The following is a 20,388-nucleotide window of genomic DNA, read 5'->3' on the forward strand; positions in this document are numbered from 1 at the left end:
CGTGTCATTCCCTACAATAAATGTCTTCCCTCTCAGCTCTTTGCAGATGGCTGTTACCATTTGATTGCTAATGGATTGTGTGATCCAGGTGATGTGGGAATGCCCTGTTTCCAGCAGTGATTTTGTTTTCCTTCTTGGGTGTTTCCAGTCTTTCTGTGAGTGAGCCACTGGTCCCTGCCTGATATTTATTTAATTCGTTTCCTAATTATTTTCAAGACCTTCCCAGACTCTCTTTTGGATTTTCATTTTTCCATTCAAATGAGACCTCAGGATTTTGACCTGCTAATGGAAAAAGATGAAGGCAAATTCTATGATCTAGAATTCCCCCTGCAAGTGATGGCAAAACAGCCCTTGAGTGGAGCTCAGTGTGGATCAGGCTTCAGCTTGCAAGGGAAGGGTTACTCCTGTTTACAGCCTTGTGTCTCAGGAGTGAATTCAAGCAGGGATCTGTTTGTTATCCTGCAAGAAAGCCATTCACTAACGTTTAGGTTGTAAATGAGTGTTTATATGTTTAGGGGTTGTTGTTTTTTTTTTTTTTTTTTTTTTTTTTTGTTTTTTTGTTTTTTTTTTTTTTTAGTTTTTTTTTAATGGAAAAAATGACATCTGGTTTACCAGAGGAAGCCAAGCTATGACTATTGCAACATAAGGTTGCTTGCTAATGTTTAGGCCATCCATCAGTGCAGGAGGATGTTAAAAGGTAGGAAGGTCCTGATAAGAGGCTGGACACTGGATGTTATCCAAACCTATTAAGCACATGTGACAAGAGAAAAACACTTCCTGGGAAAAGAAGCTTTCAGAATTGTCCTGTTATATTTGCTGCTAGTAAGAGTGGGAATACATTGTTCTCCTGTATCAAATATCTGGCTGCTTGTAGCAATGCTCTGTAGCCATGGCTCCATTGGGGTGCCAACAAAAGTGGTTCTGTGACACTCCAGAGGATTGTGAGCAGCCTCACTGTGGGGTGGACAGAAAATCCTGCTTGATATAAACCTTCTCTTCTGTGTTCCTTGAGCTGCCCTCCTCATCCTGCTGACAGCTGCAGGTACAGATTATTTAATCTGTTTTCATCCTTTAATCTGGGTGCAAAACGCTTTTAAGGCAGAAAAAGGGCAACAACAAATAAAACAAAACTTTCCCTTCCCCTGCTTTAAAAGCAAGTTCATTTAAAACAATTTCAGCTGTCTGGTTTATGAGCACCCCTCCACCAATAAACCTATTGTCTACAGAAAGGAGGAAAAATGTGTTTCTCTGGTGAGAAACCTCTATGAGCATGTTTCTAAAGAATCGTTTTAAAGTATGGGTTACTTTAAAAGGGAAGGACTAGGGTTTGAAGATCCAGAAAAATATCCTGCCAAGCACTTCTTGTGAGGCCAAATTTCTCACTAATTGAAGTCAAAAGCATATCTTCTGTGCTGACCAGTTTAGATTCTTAAAATAAGCTGTACCAAAAACCCTGTAGCTGGTTGAGCTGTGGTGAGTGTTTCTGTTTAATTGAAGAGTATGAAGTCTGCAGCTGATTCACTGGACTTGCAAAAGGAGATGATGAAGCAACTACATCTTGTCTCATGGGACAATTTGTTATTTCCAAATTACTTTCTATGGGGCTTTGGGTGTTTAAGGTCTGGTCAACGATAGGAGCCAGGAAGAATTTTCTCTTTCTTGAGCCCAGGCAGTCTTTTCCTTTGTTGCTCCGAAACTCCTGTTGTGGTTATGCCCCCAGATTTCTCTGAATCAAATAAGTCAACATTCCAAGGAAACCACACTGGACTGAAAAGCTTTATGTAGGAAACACGTTGACTCACACCATTTGCATGGCAGTTGCTTGTTTGCCACCATTGGGAGCAGAAATGCGGTTTTGAGAAAGGAGCAGCTACAAAAATGTCTGCTGAGAAGAGGAAAAACAGGGTACAGCCAGATAGCAGGCCCTGTGGCTGGCTTACAGGAGAGCCAAAAAATAATTCATACCCTTCCTATGCACTGGTCAGAAAGGGAACCTCGGAGGCTGCTGTTTCTCCAAGGAAGGGCACGGTTCTAGACTACAGCTTGTATCCCAGCACCAAAGATGAAGGATGCTGGAAAGCCAGGGGGAAACTCGTCCATTTGCTGCTGCTGGGCTTGCTGAGGCACAAGAGGTACCCCGAGGAGTCCAGGGCAGGGAGCCTGAAGCTGCTTCAGCTCTACCACCAGAACTGAGGTGGTATCGTGGCCCATTGTGTAGTATGAGTACAAGCCCTCCAGGCTAGAACATGCTCAGCTGCTTGCTGAGGGCTCTGCTGTCTCCAGTCGTTGTATTTTTCTGTGTGTCAACATGTGTTTTGATAGTTTAGTAGCATATGAGGGAAAACAGATTTGTCATGACTCCAGATCAGCTTGCAGCTACAAAACAAACCCCACAGCTGACAGACACTGATTATCTGCTTCACTCAAGATACAGCAAGTGATCCTGCCCTGGGTATTGGGATTGGGCTCAATATTTTCCCTGCCATTGACCCTCTCTGTAATCCTGGATGAGGTATTTCATATCTTTGGTCCCTGCTCCCACTCCCAGGGCTGGTGAGATTGGTTTGCTTTGGAAGCTCTGGCTCTCATGACGTGTCTGTAGTACCCCATTCTTAGGTGTCATGTCTACACACTGTTGTAATAGATAAATTGCTACTAATAACACAGCTGCCCTCCATGCTCCCCGTCCACCTCACTGCCAGCTCCTACATCTGTCATCTCAATGCAAATGTCCTGGAATTATGGAGCCTTTTGCTTTACTGGTTCACCTCATACAGACCCAAATGACTGTGGCAGGGGGGGGAAAAAAAAGTAAAAAGAAAATGCAGAAGTTGATTAGTTAAAGTGTTGCAGCTGCTCCTGATGTAGAATTGGCTGCTTACTACACACGGAGCTCAAGCTGAGCAGATAAGATCAGACACAGGGAAAGGCAAAGGAATGTTCCAACATTTCTGTAACACCACGAGGCATCAGGAGACTGCGTGTGCTGTGACAGTGCTGGGCTCCTTTCCCTCACCAGGAATGCCCAGCCTTGAATTCCCAACACCCAAATACAACCAAGACATTCCATCTCCTCATCTTCTGCTCGCCTCTGAATTTCCTGATGGGACACAGTGATCTTAAAAGTCTTTCCCAACCTACAGGATTTCAGATTCCCCCTGCCAGCCCCTTCACACTTTCCCTCAGTCAGTCCCTGGCTACATGGTTGGAACTTCCCTGGCTGCAGTTTAGACTGCTGGATGAAGCCAGAATTTCCAGGATTTTGTGTATGAACTCTTCTTGTCTGATCATGCATCATCTCACACAAAAAGTTCATTTTAGCCTGTTTCTGTCATAGTTTTGAGGTCTTTACTAGTAGCAAATCTGTGTAGAGATTTTCAAACAGATTATATGTGGAACATTGCTGTCAACATCTGAAAATACACATATCATGAAGACAAATGCTTGGAAGCAGAGGCAGCTCAAGAAAAGTTACAGCTTGAACTTTTGTCCATTGACTGAAACATTTTTAATTGTTTTAAGCCAGTTTATTGTGGAATGTTTTCATAACCTGAAACATAACATATGCTGCACGTTATTTATTTTACACAAGTGACTTTGAAAATAACTCAGTATCAGCTGCATGCCTGAAACTTGCCAGGAAAGCAGTTGTGTTTGTGACAGAAGTTTGCATGAGGTCTATTCAGTCTGAGGAGTGTGGAATCTTTCTGGTTCATATAGTTTCTGTAGTGATGAAGAGTTGTGCTGTAAGACACTCTGATGACTCACATCCACTGGCAGGAGCTGGTATGAAATGAAAGCCTGTACTTCTAGGTTTCTATTCTTTATTCACTAATTGCAAGAGACAATTGGACTGATTTGAGGAATCTGAGCATCTCTAGCTTTCATTTATCTCAGTGCAACTTCTTTGATTTCAGTCACAGGTGATGATCAAATCTTCTGCAAAACACATCTCTTAACCTCCTGTTCACTGTTCTGTAAAATACTGTGAGATTGCCACCTAGCTCATGAAGACTTAATCCTGCAATGAAGCTTTAAAATTTTGAGGCTCTTAGATGAAAGTCATTGTGTAAGGATGAAGAATTACCTCCAAACTACGGACCTGCTCTGTTTTTTACAAAGTCAGTCTGGCCAAACTCAATGCTTTCCCTTTTTCTGGTCTGAAGTTCGGGGATCTGCAAGCAGTGTCATTTATTTTTTTAGGAGACAGTGATGATTGAGACAAGGCTTTGAAGCAGGGCTGTTAATTTGCAAAGAAGATTCTTATTCCTTTACTCAGAGCTACAGGTTTCCTTTGCTGAGCACTCAGCAAACAAACTCCCTTCCTCATCTGTTCTCATGGCCATGCCATGTGCCTGTGCTTTATGAAGCCCAGTGTTTTTCAAAATCATTGGTACAAAGGACTGGGAAAAGGCTCAAGAGCCTCTTGCATTGAACAGAGATCAAATACACTTAGATGATCAACAGATGTCTGAGTGCCCTTGGAGGTCTTTCAGACCTCTGAGAACAGATTCCACAATATTCATAGGCCTGTTCTTCTGCTTCCCTGTGTGAAAAATTAGAATAAAAAGCCTTCATGTCCAATTAAGTGGATTTCTTCACATCATTCCCCCAGAGCAGAGCAGAATATGCAGAATAATTGATCCCTGCCCTCTTTATTAAAAACATTTCTATATTAAAAGACCTTTATCAAGTTTCACTTATGCTTTTCCAGACTAAACAGATCTAGTTCCTCAGTGCTTTCCTCTGGGCTTTTTTTCCTAAGCCTGTTTCCCAACACTCCAGGCACTTGGTGCTCTTGTCAGCTGTCTATAGGTTTCTCAAATGGTGGTGACCCCAGCTGGATACATCTTTAGCTGGAGCCTCAACACATCCCTCTCAGTCCACTTTGTCATTTGGGCACTTTTCCCATGGAAACAGCAGCATTGAATACAATGAACCAGCTCTGCCCATGCAGGTTTGTGTTGTGTTTGTCTGCTCTGGGCTCTGGGAATAACTGGGGGCCCCTGCTTCTCACCTCACCCCATTCCAGAAGTGTGAACCCCAGCTGCTGGGCTGCCAGGAAAAAGCTTCTGTTCCTTGGAAGTGCCAATCTCTGCTTGCTGGCCGCCTGCTTTCACTCCCACAGGCTTGGAGGCAGCACCTGTAGCACACCACATCTTGTCTGAGCACAGTAAAGTTTGGAAGTTATCTCCCAAGAAAAGGCGGAACAAATAACACATCTTCACGAAAATGTAAAAGAGAAGGTCTTCTGAATGCCTCCCTTTGTACTGCCAGCACTTCAGCTGGTTTTATAAAGAATCTGATTTGCTGATAGATCAACAAAAGGTCGGATGTCCCCCAGACAGCCGCAGGGGAAACGCTGAGAGATGCTGTGAGTCCCATGGCAAACACATAGAGATGGCTTTAGGAGAAGACTTTTTTGATGGCTGTCCTGTTCAGTGAACTCAGCAAAGACTGAGTCTGGGAGGACTGAGTGAAATAGCCTGTAGCAAAACTTAGATAGCTGTCAGAAAAGGAGAGGCCACATTTTAAAGTGTAGCGATGCAACATGACATTGAAAATGACAGATAATGGGGAGTCACACAGCCTGGAAGCTTCATCTGATCTGAATCAGGCTTTGCTGCTCTTCAGTGCTTCACTGGGTGCCAGGCCATGGGCAGCACCAGGGACTGCTGCTGGACAGGACTCTGCTGGCATCCAGACATTTTGTGGACATGAACACAACTAACCCTGAGCAAATGTGAGACATATCAGCTGTTCTCATGCCATTTACAGAAAGAGAAGAGCGTCTGAGAGGAACTCTTTTGTTTTATAAAGACAGAAAAAATAACATTTAGAAGTGGAGACTTTTCTCAGGATGGGCTAATAGCACTCAGAAGGAACTGAATATCCATTTCTTGTTTCTCAAATAACCACTAACACAATTCCTAGTTGCATTCTTTTCTTAAAAATTAAATGGGAGAGTATCATAAAACTGAGGTATTGATATACCAGCAAAATATTTGTACAGAGATTTTCAGTTTCTGGCCATAAAAGTGAAGGTACAGGAGGTAGGAGAATTTGATTACAACCTGGTAAAAGTAGTGTGGACTTTTGGACTACTATTAAAATGTCTGATCAATAAGGATAATGTGATGAGAGAAATTTTTTTTTGTAGGACCAACTTAAGCACATCTTGTGCTGCCATGAATCTGGTTTCAGTTCCATCAGCTTTGCCCTAGTGCTAATCAGTTGATTTGACTGGCATAATTTCTGATTACATTATTGTGAGATCGAGAATCTCTTTCTTTGCCTTCAGGAAAAGGAATAGCCATTAGGGGAAATATGGAACTATACTTGATATAACTCCCCAGTGTTTTGTTTTGAATGCAAGAAAGTGTAACTGGTTTCTGCAGGTGTTTCTAAAGAGTTAGCAGAATATTCTTTGTCACAAGCTCAGATGTAACGGTCTTAATCACAGTGTATGGCTCTCCTAGCTGCCACAGGACATTTAATATGTTGGAAAAGGTGTCTCTGTTCCCTTGTAAAAACCAAATTTGCTTTTACAGCCATTGCCCATAATGCAGCAGGAGAATGGTGTTAATAACCATTTCATTGTGGCTGCAGAAATCTTCTGCACACCTCCAGGGAACTTTTTCATCTGTAAATGGCCAAAGTGTTACCTTTGGAAACTTTCCCTCTTGGGATCCAAATGCTTCCTTGCACGCATAACCTGTGCTACCTAATTGTTCTCCAGGGCAGCAAAAGTAGGTTGGTGGGTTGGGTTTTGGCTTGTAATTGTTTCTGGCTTTGTTTGAGCTTCTGAAGGCTGTGGGTATGCACGGTATTCACACAGGGAAAGTGGCAGCCACGGCTGTTGAATGGGAGCAGTGGGAGCTGTGGGGTCTCGAGGAGATTCTCGGGAAGGATCATGCAAAGGCTCCCTGGAACTGCAGGCAGAGTTGGAAAGGCTTGGGGATGTTCCTCCCAGGCATGTGGTGCCCTGAGCTCTGTGAAGGGCTGTAGAATGACATAAAATGTTTTGCTGGGTCTACAGATCATTTGGAAATGGTCAGCCTTGGGGAAAAAAAAACAACTCTATTCCTTGTTCTAGAAAATGGAGTGGTGTAGGAAGGTGTTTGCACTGCACTCTAAGGCTTTAGTCCATGCACGGGATTTCAGTGTGTTCATGTCTTTGCCTACCTTGATATTGCTGCCTTGCTCTCAGTTTGTGCAGAGGAAGTAAAGACTCAGAGGTCAGCAATGAGTGGTTTTGAAAAACCAAGTGGTGACTGTATATCTCCCACAAACTTAGAGAGAGGAATCACAGTTTGTGTCATTTTAAAATACTTCTCACATTGTCTTAATTACTATTTCTTTTGCTCATTCTTCCCCCCTTTCACTACAAGAATTTAATTTCTTCTTTATGAACAAGAGTTAGCTGGTGGTTATAATTTATTTTTTTAAGTGTACTTTGATCTCAGACAAAGTTTGATGGAATTAGTACTCTAGTTATGTGTCATGGGCATGATCTTCAACACTAACCTCAAGGCAGTTTACCTTCCTCTGGGAAATTAATTCCCAATGGGAGATGAAGTTGCCTGGCATGAGTAAGAATCAGGTCACTTGGTCTAAATGACTAATTATGCAGTTTAGTACTTAGCTTTTGGATTCCAGTTTTGACCTCTAAATGCAGAACAAATTCCAGATGTAGTCAGTAGTAACTTCAGCAAGAGGCCCCAGTATGGATTTTACTGAAGTGCTGCTCCATTCACATCAAAAGATACTCCTGGTCCACAGCAGTGCCAAAACTGTGGAGTTCAGGGATGTTTCTGTTCTCTGTAAATCAGAGAGATGACCATCTAGAACCAGGGCTTGGACCACTGGATTCACACACCACCTACCAACTTTGGGCTACCAGTGGACATTTGTGTGCAAACGTGTATCCACTAAGTACATAAATTGTAAATTAAAGGTATTCATTCACCTCGTTTCTAGCCAAAATCAGCTGAATTACTGCTAATCATTAGGCTTTTGTTCATATCTGAATATTGCTTTAAAAGCCTTTGGTTTAATCAGCTTCCCTGTCTTTTCCCCCAGTAGTTTCAGTGCTGTAAGACTGGAAAACAGAACTTCTGAGGTTTTTTTGTAGTTCTTTCATTGCTTCCCTCTTGCATCTACTTACTCTCTTGAGCCAAAACTGGGACTTAGATTTCGTTTTGGGCAGGTATTGTTACTTCGGTGGTCAATCAAGCTGAGAAAATCTGGCTTAGTCTCTTTTAAATGATAACATGAGGGGTTTATCTACCTCACAAGAAACCATGAGACTTCTTAATTATTAGTGATCTACTCTGTCTGTGATTAAAAGTGGGTGTTCCCTAGATATCTTTTGCTGAGGAAGTGGAGGAATATACTGAGGAGATGAGGAAACATTTCAGGGAGGTCCAAGGTGTCCCCAGCACGTTCTGCAGATTGTCTGTCAAGGCTGAGCAGTGAGAGTGCATTGCACAGCATGCACAGACAGTTCTGTAAACCATGTTCCTATTTAAAAACATTCAAGTGGAACGAACTTACTTTTTCATGTCACAACCAGGATCATATTCACATTTCAGCAGTGGGAAGGAAAAGATAAAAGACTTAATTCAGCTTTCAACATGCTGGAGATTTTCTATGGCTCCACCTCTGCCCCTTCCTCTGTCCTCATTCCCAGTGTTTTTGAACTCTGCCTGCAATGCATATCCGTGCTTGCCAAGATATCTCTAACTAGGGGTGAGTTAATGAGAACATCTGGCCAGGAATGAGGGATGATGCTCTGTGACCCACCCACTCAGCACATCTGGTTGTGGGCATGGACAGGGAACCTAACTGAGCATTAAGGCTTCTGCAAGGAAAGATAATTTTATCATCTATGGCTGGGTTTATTGAAAATACCCAAATCCAACTGGTTATATAAAGGGACGTTCATGTACATGGGAGAAATGCCTATAAATAGGTGCATGCACACACAAATATATACTTTGTAATATAATTACAGTACACAGTCAATGTGTAAGAATGTGGACTGCCTAAAAAGCTGTCTTTTTAGATAATTAGTCCCAAAAGTCCTAAACTGGTTAACCATCAAGGAATATTGCAAGAGACCTCTCTGGTAAGGGCTTTTTGCAAGGTTGAATTTACATTCTCGCCAAAGGGAGGAGAGGATGAAAAGAGTTTATGTGGTTGGTTGGCAAAGTTCCTTTTTGAAATTATTATTTTAAAGCTGCTGAATTATTTCTGTCTTTCTAAGGATGAACTAAGGTGTCCAGATACTTTTGTGAACTTCTTTTTATATATATAGATAGATGTAGATCTATGTCAATAAGTACCAATGCTCTGCTCCTATTTTGCTTTGCTGGTTAAGGGAAAAAAAAAAAAAAGAAAAATAAGATGGATTTTTCAGACAGCACAATGAATCACCCATGAAGTGAAAACACTGGGCAAATTCTCTTTTGTTTAATAGAATGGCCTGTACACAGTTCAGGCCAGCACATTTTTCATGGGATGCAAGGGAGCAGTTCAAAGAATTGGCAAGGAGTGGGTCCTGCATATTCATGAGGCTGGGCAAGGAGGTGAAGGTACGGGAGAAGGCAGAAAAGCAATGTGAGGATAGAGTGGAATGTGGAGCGAGTTGCCACGGTATCCTATTTTACTGCTCTTTGACGTAAAGCTCCTTTGCTTTTGCACAACCGCTGGAACTGAATGGAAGCAGCTCAGGGGCATAAATAATGAATGTGCCTCTCACACGTTGAGAGGGGAGAACCTGCACCTCGTCAGAGAGTTAATGTGCCCCTCTCTTCTCTCCCCAGTCTCCAGCCTATGTTCCCGAAGTCAGTCAAGAACTTATCCAGCAGACAGAGGAGAAACTCGAAAACAGCCCCTGCAAAGAGCTGTTCTCTCCCTGCACAAAGTAAGTATAACACGACACCCGAAAATCACGGCTCAGCTTGTCGGGAATGTGCCAGGTAGAGAGAGAAATTTCAGTCTGAACCTGAGGCAGGTATCTTTGCTCACAATCCTAGAGGCAGAGCTGACCAGCGGTGAAGTCATTTCATCTAATATAATAAATATTTCCATGCCATTATATACGCTGCACACAGGCACTTACTGTTTCAGGTATTTGACAGAGTGTCCTAGCCAAGCAAACCAGCCGTGGATTTCATGCTGTGTGAAAAGAGCTACAATGATAATGTATCCAAAGAAAACATCTCTGTTTCAAAGTGAATAAAAATTAAGTGGCTATACAGTCCATTTAGACAGAGGAATGTGCAAACTTGCTCCGCATGGCTTTTCCAGAAAATCTTCACCAGGAGAACGGCGGGTTTTTTTATGCTTTCTGTCTGCCTGTGCTGCTCAAACGAACGTGCATTATTCCACCCTTTGTCTGGGAAAAGGCTTATCAGTTTCTGCAGCGATTTGTGCCATTATGTGCTAAAGCTCCAGGTATGCAATCTGCATTTGCAAACCCTGCCCCGAGCCCGTCCACACCAGGAGATCATAAACCAATAAAAATATGAAAAGGAGGGATCATGGCACGCGGGCCCATGTGGTTCCTGGCTGAGCACGGCTTGTTTTCCCTGGGTGATGTAATGGGGATTTGTAAAATTTGCTCCGCTGTCATTCATTGTTTTGACTCATTTCATTGACCTTTTCTGGTTCCAGTTATTCTTTGCGTTGGTAGGAGCTGTGGGTTATTTCTGGCCCTCTCTTATGGCACAGGCAGTTTCCTTGCACTGGCCTGGTGTCCTGTAGAGATGCTCTGTGACTCGCACCAGTTGTGGGTGCCAGTCCCAGTGACAAAGGCAGAGCTGTGCTCCACACAAACCCCCCTGGTGCCTGTTTCCAGCTCTCAAATCGGTTTGAAAGCTGACAGTTCCCTCTAAAATGCACTTTGTTGTTGCCAAAGAGGGGAACTAAAAAGCAAACAACTGCTGAAAGGCAGCTATTGTTCTTTTAAAATACGTGCAGCTTTTAATTAACTGAATGGAAAGGGCGAGCATTGGACACCACTTAATGCAGGCTCCTTCCTTCATCCCAGCTGAAACTCAGGAGTGAGCCAGGTTTGGGACCTTGTTAATAAATATGCTGATCGTTTCACATGGAATAAAATGAGGTCAAAAGGAAGTTTTAAGAACTTGCTGTTGGTATTTACTGGTACTGAATGATGTTAATTTTGGAAGGGTTCACAGTCAGACCAGAAAAGGGGAGACATACATGCAAATATGAAGGCTGCTGTCCTGGAGGAACAGGGATGGGATGAGTTTCATTCACGTCTTCACAGATGAAAAGCAGTCTGCAAGAAAAATATATGCATAAGTTAACTTCTGCTTTTACCTTTAACATTTTGACTGCCTGCTCCTGCCCTCCTCCAGCTTCACCTAGAATTCTGATGTTGAATTTGGGCATTTGTTAAAGCAAATTAAGAACTTACTTCTAATGTTATTTTGTAATCTTTAATCCATTAAGGGAAACTGCTATGATCTGTGTCCAGTCAAAGCTAATGAAGACAGCAACAATTAGACTTGTGCATACTGAACATCTGCAATTACCTGCCTTCTCCAAACTGATGGTGCAAGAATTACAAAAAAAAAAAAAAAAAAAAAAAAAAAAAAAAAAAAAAAAAAAAGTAAATGCTAGGTTATGATCAGGAGGGAACTAAACTGAGGAGAGACACATTACTGATGGTGACTTGTTTGCTCAGAGAACTGCCCCAGGGTAAGACATGGACTATCCATCCCCAGACTAGAGCAGTCATTCAGAGAGGATTTCCTCCTTCCAGCAAGATCTGGAAATGTGTCTGTACACCCTCAGACATGGACACAAACGAGTCTGTGTACACCCAGACAGAAATGCTCATTGCTTTGGGCACTTTTCACCCAAACCCAATTCTGTCCTGCCAATGCTGCCAGCAGAGGTGGGTGCAGGAGCCCCAGTAAGCAAAGCAAGAACCAACACCAGGAGCTGTTAAACAACATGACCACCTTCATTTTAGACAGCTCCCAGCTCAGCCCATGTTTTCTTAGTTCCAAACCTTTGGCCTTTCAGATGGGATGCCTGATGCTCTCTGGCTGTTTGCTGCCAGCCACAAGCAACAGATTTCTTCTCACATTTGCTGTCTGACTTTTTTCTCCTTTATTCCTTCCATTATGCGAAAGACTGCAACCACTGCATGAGCCCCAAAATTCTTTTCTTGATCCAAAAGCAAATCCACATCCTTGTTCAGACTTTTCTTTCCTCAGTTTTACTCTACAAAGCACACAGCTGTTAGGAAATCCCCTTTGACTTTAGTCACATGTACTAATTCTTCTATATAGCAGGAATTGAAACTGGTCTTTTTGCTCAAAATGGCGCCTCTGATGGTCTCTCTTTGATAGAAATAGGCTCCAGCCAGAAATTTTCCACCCAGATGTAAACATCCCTCAAAGTTTAGGAGCTCAGTTCCTGAGGATGTTGTTTCAGTTTACTAACAGAAGCAAAGGCATTCACTGTCTGGTGGCTAACAACCTCTGTAAAAGCCCTCTAAAGCCAGTGGGAGTTCCCTGATAATTTTCAGCAAATGTCACCAGTATTCAGCTTGTATGAGGCCTCCTGTTATGAAATATACCAAGCACATCATTTCATCTCTGTATTGAAACAATGAGCAAAATAAAGTATAAAATAAAGTATAAATAATATAATCCTAATGTAAAAGAAGTCTGGATTTTTCTCCTCTTGTTTTGTTTCTATTTTGCTCAAAGTTCAGGATTATAAAATGCTTATATATCCTTTTCATCTGAGATAGATCTGTCCTTGACCACCTCAGTGGGGAACCATTCCAAGAGTACCTAAACAGCATGTACTTCGACAGGTTTCTCCAGTGGAAGTGGTTGGAAAGGTAAGTGTCACAAGATTTTATTTTTTTTTTTAATAAAAATAAATAAAAAGATTTCTTTTTATTCCATGTAAAGTCTGTAGAATATGCTCAAAATCTGAATGTTGAGATAATGTTTGCTTCTACAGCTCAAGTGTTCAACCATGTAATGGCCTTAGGTACATTAAACATATTGGGTATGATTAATGTACATTCAACAACTTCAGCTGTCTTTATGTTTAGCTACCCTCTGAATGTGGTGACTTTTTGTCTGGACCAGTTGTCACTGTTATTAAATCACTCTAAAACAGAGAAAAAATGTGGCATGTAGCTCCTCTCACTGTATTTATTGGCTGGACATTCCTGAGCACATTTAATAACCAGGCAGCCTTAGTGGGTATTAATTTGCAAGGAAAGGGGCTTGTGCCTTCCCCTTTTCAGGGAGAGCTGCAGCAGACGGTCACTGCTGGGTGACAGTGACCTTGGGCTGAGAGAAGCCCCATTTTCCACAAATGGAATTAATTACGGCGGATCCAGGAGCAGTGAGTGTCAGCAGGACGCCTCCAGATCAAAGGAGCTGTGCCAGTTCCTCTCCCTGGAAAGCTGCAAAGCTGCTGCTCCAGAGGGGTGGGCAGAGGGAAGAGCCATTTCATGCCAAGACATGCTCCACATGCCATCTTCACTGAGCCCAGCATTTACTCTTCTATTTCAATTAAAAAACATGGGGTGATTCATCTCTAGCCAGGCTATTTCCTATCTGTTTTCACATTAGGGATAAGGAATTTTCTGCAATGCTTTGAGGATTTTTTTTTCCATTCCCCCAACAAGAGCGACAAACTATTGGATATGCCTGGCTTAAGAAGCTGGGAGAATGGTTTTTAAGATTAGCAAAGAGATGTTAGTAGTATGGAGTGACCAACAGCTCCTTCTGACAGCCTACTGGCTCCAAAGGAGCAGTCAGAAAGTCCATTTATTCCGGGGACATTGCTGAACATGTAGTTATCACTACTAATTGTTGCTTTTAACCCCAAAAGCATTTGCTCGTGGAATACTGAAAATAGCACTTTTCCTCTTCTACTTTTTACTGTCTGCATACTATTCTTCTTCCACTTTGGATAACAATAATGGGCATTAATAAAAGGATTTTACTTCAGCATTTATTCTTCATTGTCATCAACCTCATCATGCCTGTGGTGGGAACAGCCACGTTACTGTGCTCCCTCTGCAGGCTGGCTGCCAGCCAGAGGGGAGCAAGGATAGCAGGAATATTCACATCCACCGCTGGGATCCTTGGAAAACCCTGGTGCTGGAAACAAAATGGGATCTTGCTGAGGCTAGAATTCTTCTTCTGTCATGTTATAAAACTTTTACAGTGGCAAAGTAAAAGTTGGATGTAGAGTTGGAGCCATTCTGGTGGAGCAGATTTTGTGGGAAGCCTGGGAGATTGTGTGGGGATTATGTCAAGTGATAGGGAGCACTCTGCCCTCAGGGACAGACTTATTTAACCTTAATTTAGCTCTTGCTCTCTTCTTGCCCATGATGCTCCCCCAGGAAGAGGTAGCCCAGAGGGAATGGGCTGGCTTGGATCTTGTCCTCCTGCTCTCCCAGCCTGTAAATGTCACATAAATCCACCTGTCCTGCTCTCAGGATTGTTTCTGCCTTTGATTCATAAAAGTTGCATGTCTTGTTTAACACAAGAGGAGTATTTTCTGGTGGTTTGAATTTTGGGTCTCTTTTTCTCACCTTGCTGGCCAAGCAAGGCAATGTGTTAGCCCATCCTATATGTCATGGGAATTAATATCTTACTGGAAGATCTCAGGCTTCCTCTTGGCTTATCAAAGGCCAAAGCTGTATAATGGAGATTCAGAACCCTCCTTGGTCCTAAGATGTTAGCAGAAATTATACTGATATCTCACTAATGTGTTGTATTTTATTACAGCTTAATATGTTGGAATTGAAAAGTTCAAGCCATACATAGTATTGAAGTAATGTAATTACATAATTATGTATTATATTATATAATACAATTACCTTGGAATAATGGGATTATATAATATTTATCTATTTTGCTTCTCAAAAGTATGCTCTGAAATAAATAAATCACTGAGAGTGCATTAAACATAGTGTGGTGGGGGGGTTATTTATTTATTTATTTCCTTTTCTTCCAGGCAACCAGTAACAAAAAACACATTTCGGCAGTACAGGGTACTGGGGAAAGGCGGCTTTGGGGAGGTGAGTAATTCTGAAACTTTCTGTAAAGTGTGTTTTTTACTTTTTGAAAGTGCAGGTACAGGAGCCTCATGTGACAGAGGCTGATTTTCATTAATTGCTGACAGTTCTACTTAACCCCTCACAACCCTGTAATCTCTAAAGGACACTTCTGAGAGTTATTTTGCGTTCAGCTGTTGCATCCGCAGTGGAATTGGGGGGTCACACCCGCGTTTGTATTTTCGTGGTGTCTGGAAGTGGCAGCAGAGGCAGGGGAGGTGCGGGCTCAGAGATCACAATCCGCACTAAAGACAAAAGGAGGTGGGAGAGGAAGCGGGCGGGGGAAAGCGCAGTAATTAAACCAATATTCCACAGCAGGTTTGGAAACAGTAGTCAGTCCCCCCGCTGCCCCGCCTAAGCCTGGCTCGCTAAGCCGCCGTCTCTCGCCTTAAAAGGACTAAACCCGAGGAGAGGCTGAGGAGTAAAGCGCAGCCCAGACACGGCAGCGCTTGCTTCGAATTACCCGGCAATTGTTGTGCTCAATTCGCAGGTCTGCGCCTGCCAAGTGCGAGCCACGGGGAAGATGTACGCCTGCAAGAGATTAGAGAAGAAGAGGATAAAGAAGAGGAAAGGCGAATCCATGGCACTCAATGAGAAGCAGATTTTAGAAAAAGTCAATAGTCAGTTTGTAGTGAGTATTGAACTCCGTGGTTCCCCGCTCACCTGCTGGGCGCTGTTCTGGTTGAATCCGGTGCCTCCTCCATCTCCTGCTCCTGGAAAAGCTGAATCCCTTTGTTTTGCACCTTAGCCCTGCTCCAGGTACCTCTGCCGAGTCTCACTTTAGTCTCTGGTCCGTGAGAAATTCAGCGGTCAAGGGACCTGTGCCTGTAAAGCATGACGTGTTTTACAGCCTTGGCTTGCATCACAGCTGCTCCAGGATGAGCTGTTTGATCCAGAGCCATTACCTGAATTCCCAGGGTCTGGGAGAGAGGTGCTTGGAGGAGACTGAAGGAGATTCAACCCAAATAGATCAGATGAGATTGGCTTGCAGAAACATCTAAGCAATGAGGTGGAGCTGGTCAGCCTGATGCAGGGCTCTCCTGAGTCACACCAGCTCGTGTGCCTCCTTTAAAACTTGCCTTAGATTTAATAAAATAAAAAAAAAAAATAAAAAAAAAAAAAATAATAAAAAAAAGAGAAGTGTTATCTCAGCATCTGCCATCTGCCATGTTCTTTATACTTATTTCAGGAAACACTGTGTATACAACACATGTAAGGTGTTTGCTCACATGTTTACTTGCTTCTGCCAGAGGGTGGCACATATTTAAAAGTGATGGGTGGGTTTTAGCTGGTCTCAGTTTTCCTTGGGCACCCACCAGAGCCGCCCAGGGATGATACTGACCTTCACATCTCTGTGATGGTCCATTTGATCACCCCAGGAATGGGATATCTGGGCCTTCCAGAGAACTCACTGAGATGCAAAATGGTGCAGCAGGAGGTGTAGATTCCCTTGATTCCTAAGATTTCTCATACATGGGAAAATATGCCTGGAATTAGTATGTTTGTCCAGCCTCTGAAGCCATCTGAGCCTTGAGGGTTTCTGGTGATAAATAGGCTGGATTCCACAAATTGATCTGTAGAATCCTAACATCTGATTTTTCTGTACTTTTAAAATATATGTTTGCCATTGTAAGAAAGCCCATACCAAATTTAGTCAATGTATTTTTTTTTCTTTTTCTGGAGAAAATCTTTAATGAAAAGCTAGCACTTCCTTCTTAGCAGCCATCTGAGCTGTCACTACTGTGCTGCAAATGTTTTTCTAGGTCAATTTAGCCTATGCCTATGAAACAAAGGATGCACTGTGTTTAGTTCTGACCATAATGAACGGAGGTGACCTGAAGTTTCATATCTACAACATGGGAAACCCAGGCTTCGAGGAGGAAAGAGCTTTGTTTTATGCAGCAGAGATTCTCTGTGGCTTGGAAGACCTACACAGAGAAAATACTGTGTACAGGTAAGCACTCTCTAGAGTCTCAGGATGTCTTTTCTGGGTAGGAAAAGAATTACCTGCTTCCTCCCTTGTTATTGTGTGCTGTACAGCTGAGATGCTTTGGCTGAAATTTCGCAGAGCCCTGTATAAATACAACATGATACAGTAATCATGGAAGGAAGCAGTTGCTTCCCTAAATACATCCTGTCTAAATTATCCAGAACTAGCACAAAGCTCCCCAAACCCTACCTCAGCGTGCACTGGGTGACATAAGAAAATGATGGAAATTCCTTTAAAGGGATTTCACTGAGAAATCGAGTTCCTAGTTGGGATGAAATGGAGATCATTCCATCCAAGCCTCTATTTCAATTAGTTAGGTTATATTGCATGAGGAGCTGCAGCACATCAGATGTGGCAAAACTTCTGTTGCAGAGGGCGTGCGATCCCAAGGGGGTGTCTGAGACAGGGAGCATGCATTTCCACTGGTGTGAGTGTGATTAGCTGGATAAGATCATGGTGGTCCTGGCGTGCCAGCCATGGAAGGGGGCCCATTCCCAGCCACACAACAGAGGCATCCTGCTGGCAGCATCCCACCATCCATGGGTGCAGCCAGCGGGCACGGCGCTGCCCGGCGCCGCTTCCACCAGGGCACATCCCAAGTTCTCAGCTTCCAGTTTGGCTTGCAGCTCTACACAAGCACTTTTCCAGGGCAGGCTGGATAAGCAAGCAGATTGCAGACAGCGTTCTTGTGACTCCACGAGGATTTATTTTTTTTAATCAGCAGCCACTGTAGTTGTAAACAACGGTTCATGTTTGTCTTCATCATCCCCGCTTGTGAAATCATCGTTGCTGGCATTCACAGCAGAAGAGGGCCTGTAAATTGATGAAAGAACTTCCAAGGACAATGATTAATAGACAATAAGATGCTATTTTTAAAAGCCAAGCCACGCTTTAAATCATTTGATATGCCTGTGTGTAATACATAGTGTGCATGTGTTTGTATGTGTAGAAATTGCAATATTGTTCCTTGGAGATCTCTAACAAAGTGACACTTGGTTGCCTTGCATCTTGCTAGCTGGCACACAGAGGGCAGACAGATAACATGCTGATTTAGTTGGTGCTCACCCAAGAAGGAGGTTTTTTCTTTCCCCAAGGAACAAAATGGTAATAAGTGTTTAATGTCAATTGAAAAATCAAATTGTAAGTGAAGTGTCTGGCTTCCTTTTCCCTTAGAAAACCTCCTACCACATTTTCAAACATTTTAGGAGGTAGTATAGTGTTTCACAATCATATTCTATTGAAAAAAATTGACTGGTGCATTCATAACATGGCTGGTAAAATGCCTTACTAATGCCATTTTCTAATAGAACAAATCAGATCTGGCCACCTAAAATTGTGCGTGGCTCTGAGAGAAACGGCACCTACTTCCTTAAGCAGGAGTTTTCATGCTACTCTTAAAAGAGCTGCTACTTTACACCTCAGATGGCACATTCATTTTGGTGATGAATGGTACCACATCCTTGTAGGTGATATTTTCTAGCAGTATTTCAGGAGCCTCTGCAGAGACTCCTCATTTGTAATAGCGCAGCGCGGTGTGGGACCCGTGAGAAGTGCTATATAGGTCAATAAAATACAGCAGCTAAATGCTACCGCCTTCTCAAGGCGAATAATTCATCACAAAACACTTATTCTTCAGACTTAATTTCATTTTCTATAAACAAAATGCTCCTGAGTAAATCACAGAGTTGGAAAATGCATGCCCATCTCCTGGGCTGCTGCTGACGCACGCTGCAGACGTGACCCGGGAGAACAACCAGGCTCAGAGTCAGATTTATCTCATTCAGAATTCCCTTGTCAAACATGGCACTTGTGTAGCTTTTCTCAACTGCCTCGTGTTAGTAAAGGTCAATGGGCTGGTTGTTCAAGGAAAGCAAATGTAAAAAGCTGCTGGTTCTCCTCAAATTATTTATGTATATATTATATTTTTATGTTACATTATTTATATTATGTATATATATGTTTATTTTATGTTTTATATGTTTATTTATATATCACTTGTTTTATAGAAATATTTATAACGTATGTAATTTTTTAAAATTCATACAATAGCCATGCCTGGAAGCTCCAGTCAGCTTTCAAGTCCACATTGTCCCAGGCATTGCACAAATACATGGTAAAGCCTTGTCCACAGTGATTAATTGAGTTGTTTAGGCTGTCCTGCACAGCCAAACAATTGCCTTTTGAGCATGGGCACAGTGCCAGCAGTTGATGTTTCAGTATGTTTGGGCAAGGCTACTTTACAAATGGGAAGCTGAGCCTTTGGGAAGTAGCTTTACGTGTCAGTGTATCCACCAGGGAGTTTAATTCCTCCTGGACATTTCAGTCATGACCCCTTGGACGTTCTGGCCATGCAAAGGAAGCCAGCCTTGATCCTGAGGAGCCAGAAGTCTGAAAACAGGAATGACAACTGATGTCTGAGAGGGGAGGAAAGCTTCCTCTAATTGCCCTGAAACACAGTGGACTGTAAGGACTGAGCTGGTGTTCTCAGAGTCCTTGTGTTGTCTCGTTTTCTCATTCAAAGACAACATTTCCCAAATTGCATGTAAGATTCTTATCATTGGCCCCCAGTTACAGTTTTAAGTGGGACTAATAACTGCTGAGCAGAAGATGAACTGATGAAGGCTGAGTTCTTCAAGGAAATGATTCTTACAGGATTTAGAAAACATTTTCAAAAATAAATAGAAGATGCACTTGACCGTGCTGCTCCAGCATTGGAAACCTTCTGCTGGTAGGCAGGGAAAACCCACAGTGGTATGTTAAACAAAATCACTGCTTCTCCTCAGTATTCAACTGCCCTTCACATATTTCAGCATTGTTTATTTGAAAAGTAGGCTTAGTACCTCTGGGCACTGAGTGAGGTTTATCTTGGAGGTCAGGAAGGTCTGAAGCAAGAAGAGATTTCTCACAGCACGCTGTGTTTTGCTTGAAATCATAAATAAAAACAAGACAAGTTTCAAAATTTCAGTCTTGGCATTGTCAAAACTATAAAATATCCCTCTCCATGCACAGGAAAATTCATGATACTGGAGTGGTCCAGCTTAAGAGGTGGGGTGGGCTCCTGCACAGGCTCTGTGCTCTGCCCTGGTCCCTGGTGCAAGGGTTTCTCTTGTACACAGCCTCTCTTTGCACAGAAATGCCTCTTGCTGGGAAGTTAACAGAACCAAGCTGGTTCACAGATGCAAGGAGACCTTAAAAAAAGAAGAGGCCAAGCAGTGCTTGGATTTGCACCAGGCTAAGCACTGTCTCTAGATAAAAGCCAGGG

At 42.7% G+C, this 20,388-nt stretch overlaps 1 protein-coding gene across 2 annotated transcripts in view; it reads left to right on the plus strand.

The window, feature by feature from the left end:
• GRK5 (G protein-coupled receptor kinase 5) overlaps nucleotides 1–20,388 on the plus strand; it is a 148,717-nt gene that overhangs the window by 112,014 nt on the left and 16,315 nt on the right. The window contains exons 5-9 of one of the 2 annotated variants that reach the window (XM_014886765.2): nucleotides 9,828–9,928; nucleotides 12,800–12,892; nucleotides 15,037–15,100; nucleotides 15,627–15,767; nucleotides 16,900–17,090. In XM_014886765.2, coding sequence (XP_014742251.1) covers nucleotides 9,828–9,928; nucleotides 12,800–12,892; nucleotides 15,037–15,100; nucleotides 15,627–15,767; nucleotides 16,900–17,090 — 590 coding nt within the window. Of the gene's footprint in view, nucleotides 1–9,827; nucleotides 9,929–12,795; nucleotides 12,893–15,036; nucleotides 15,101–15,626; nucleotides 15,768–16,899; nucleotides 17,091–20,388 lie in introns of both variants that reach the window. The other variant, XM_014886766.2, reaches the window with a different exon arrangement.

The sequence above is a fragment of the Sturnus vulgaris genome, chromosome 8 (assembly GCF_052056855.1).
Source record: "Sturnus vulgaris isolate bStuVul1 chromosome 8, bStuVul1.hap1, whole genome shotgun sequence".
Classification (NCBI taxonomy): domain Eukaryota; kingdom Metazoa; phylum Chordata; class Aves; order Passeriformes; family Sturnidae; genus Sturnus; species Sturnus vulgaris.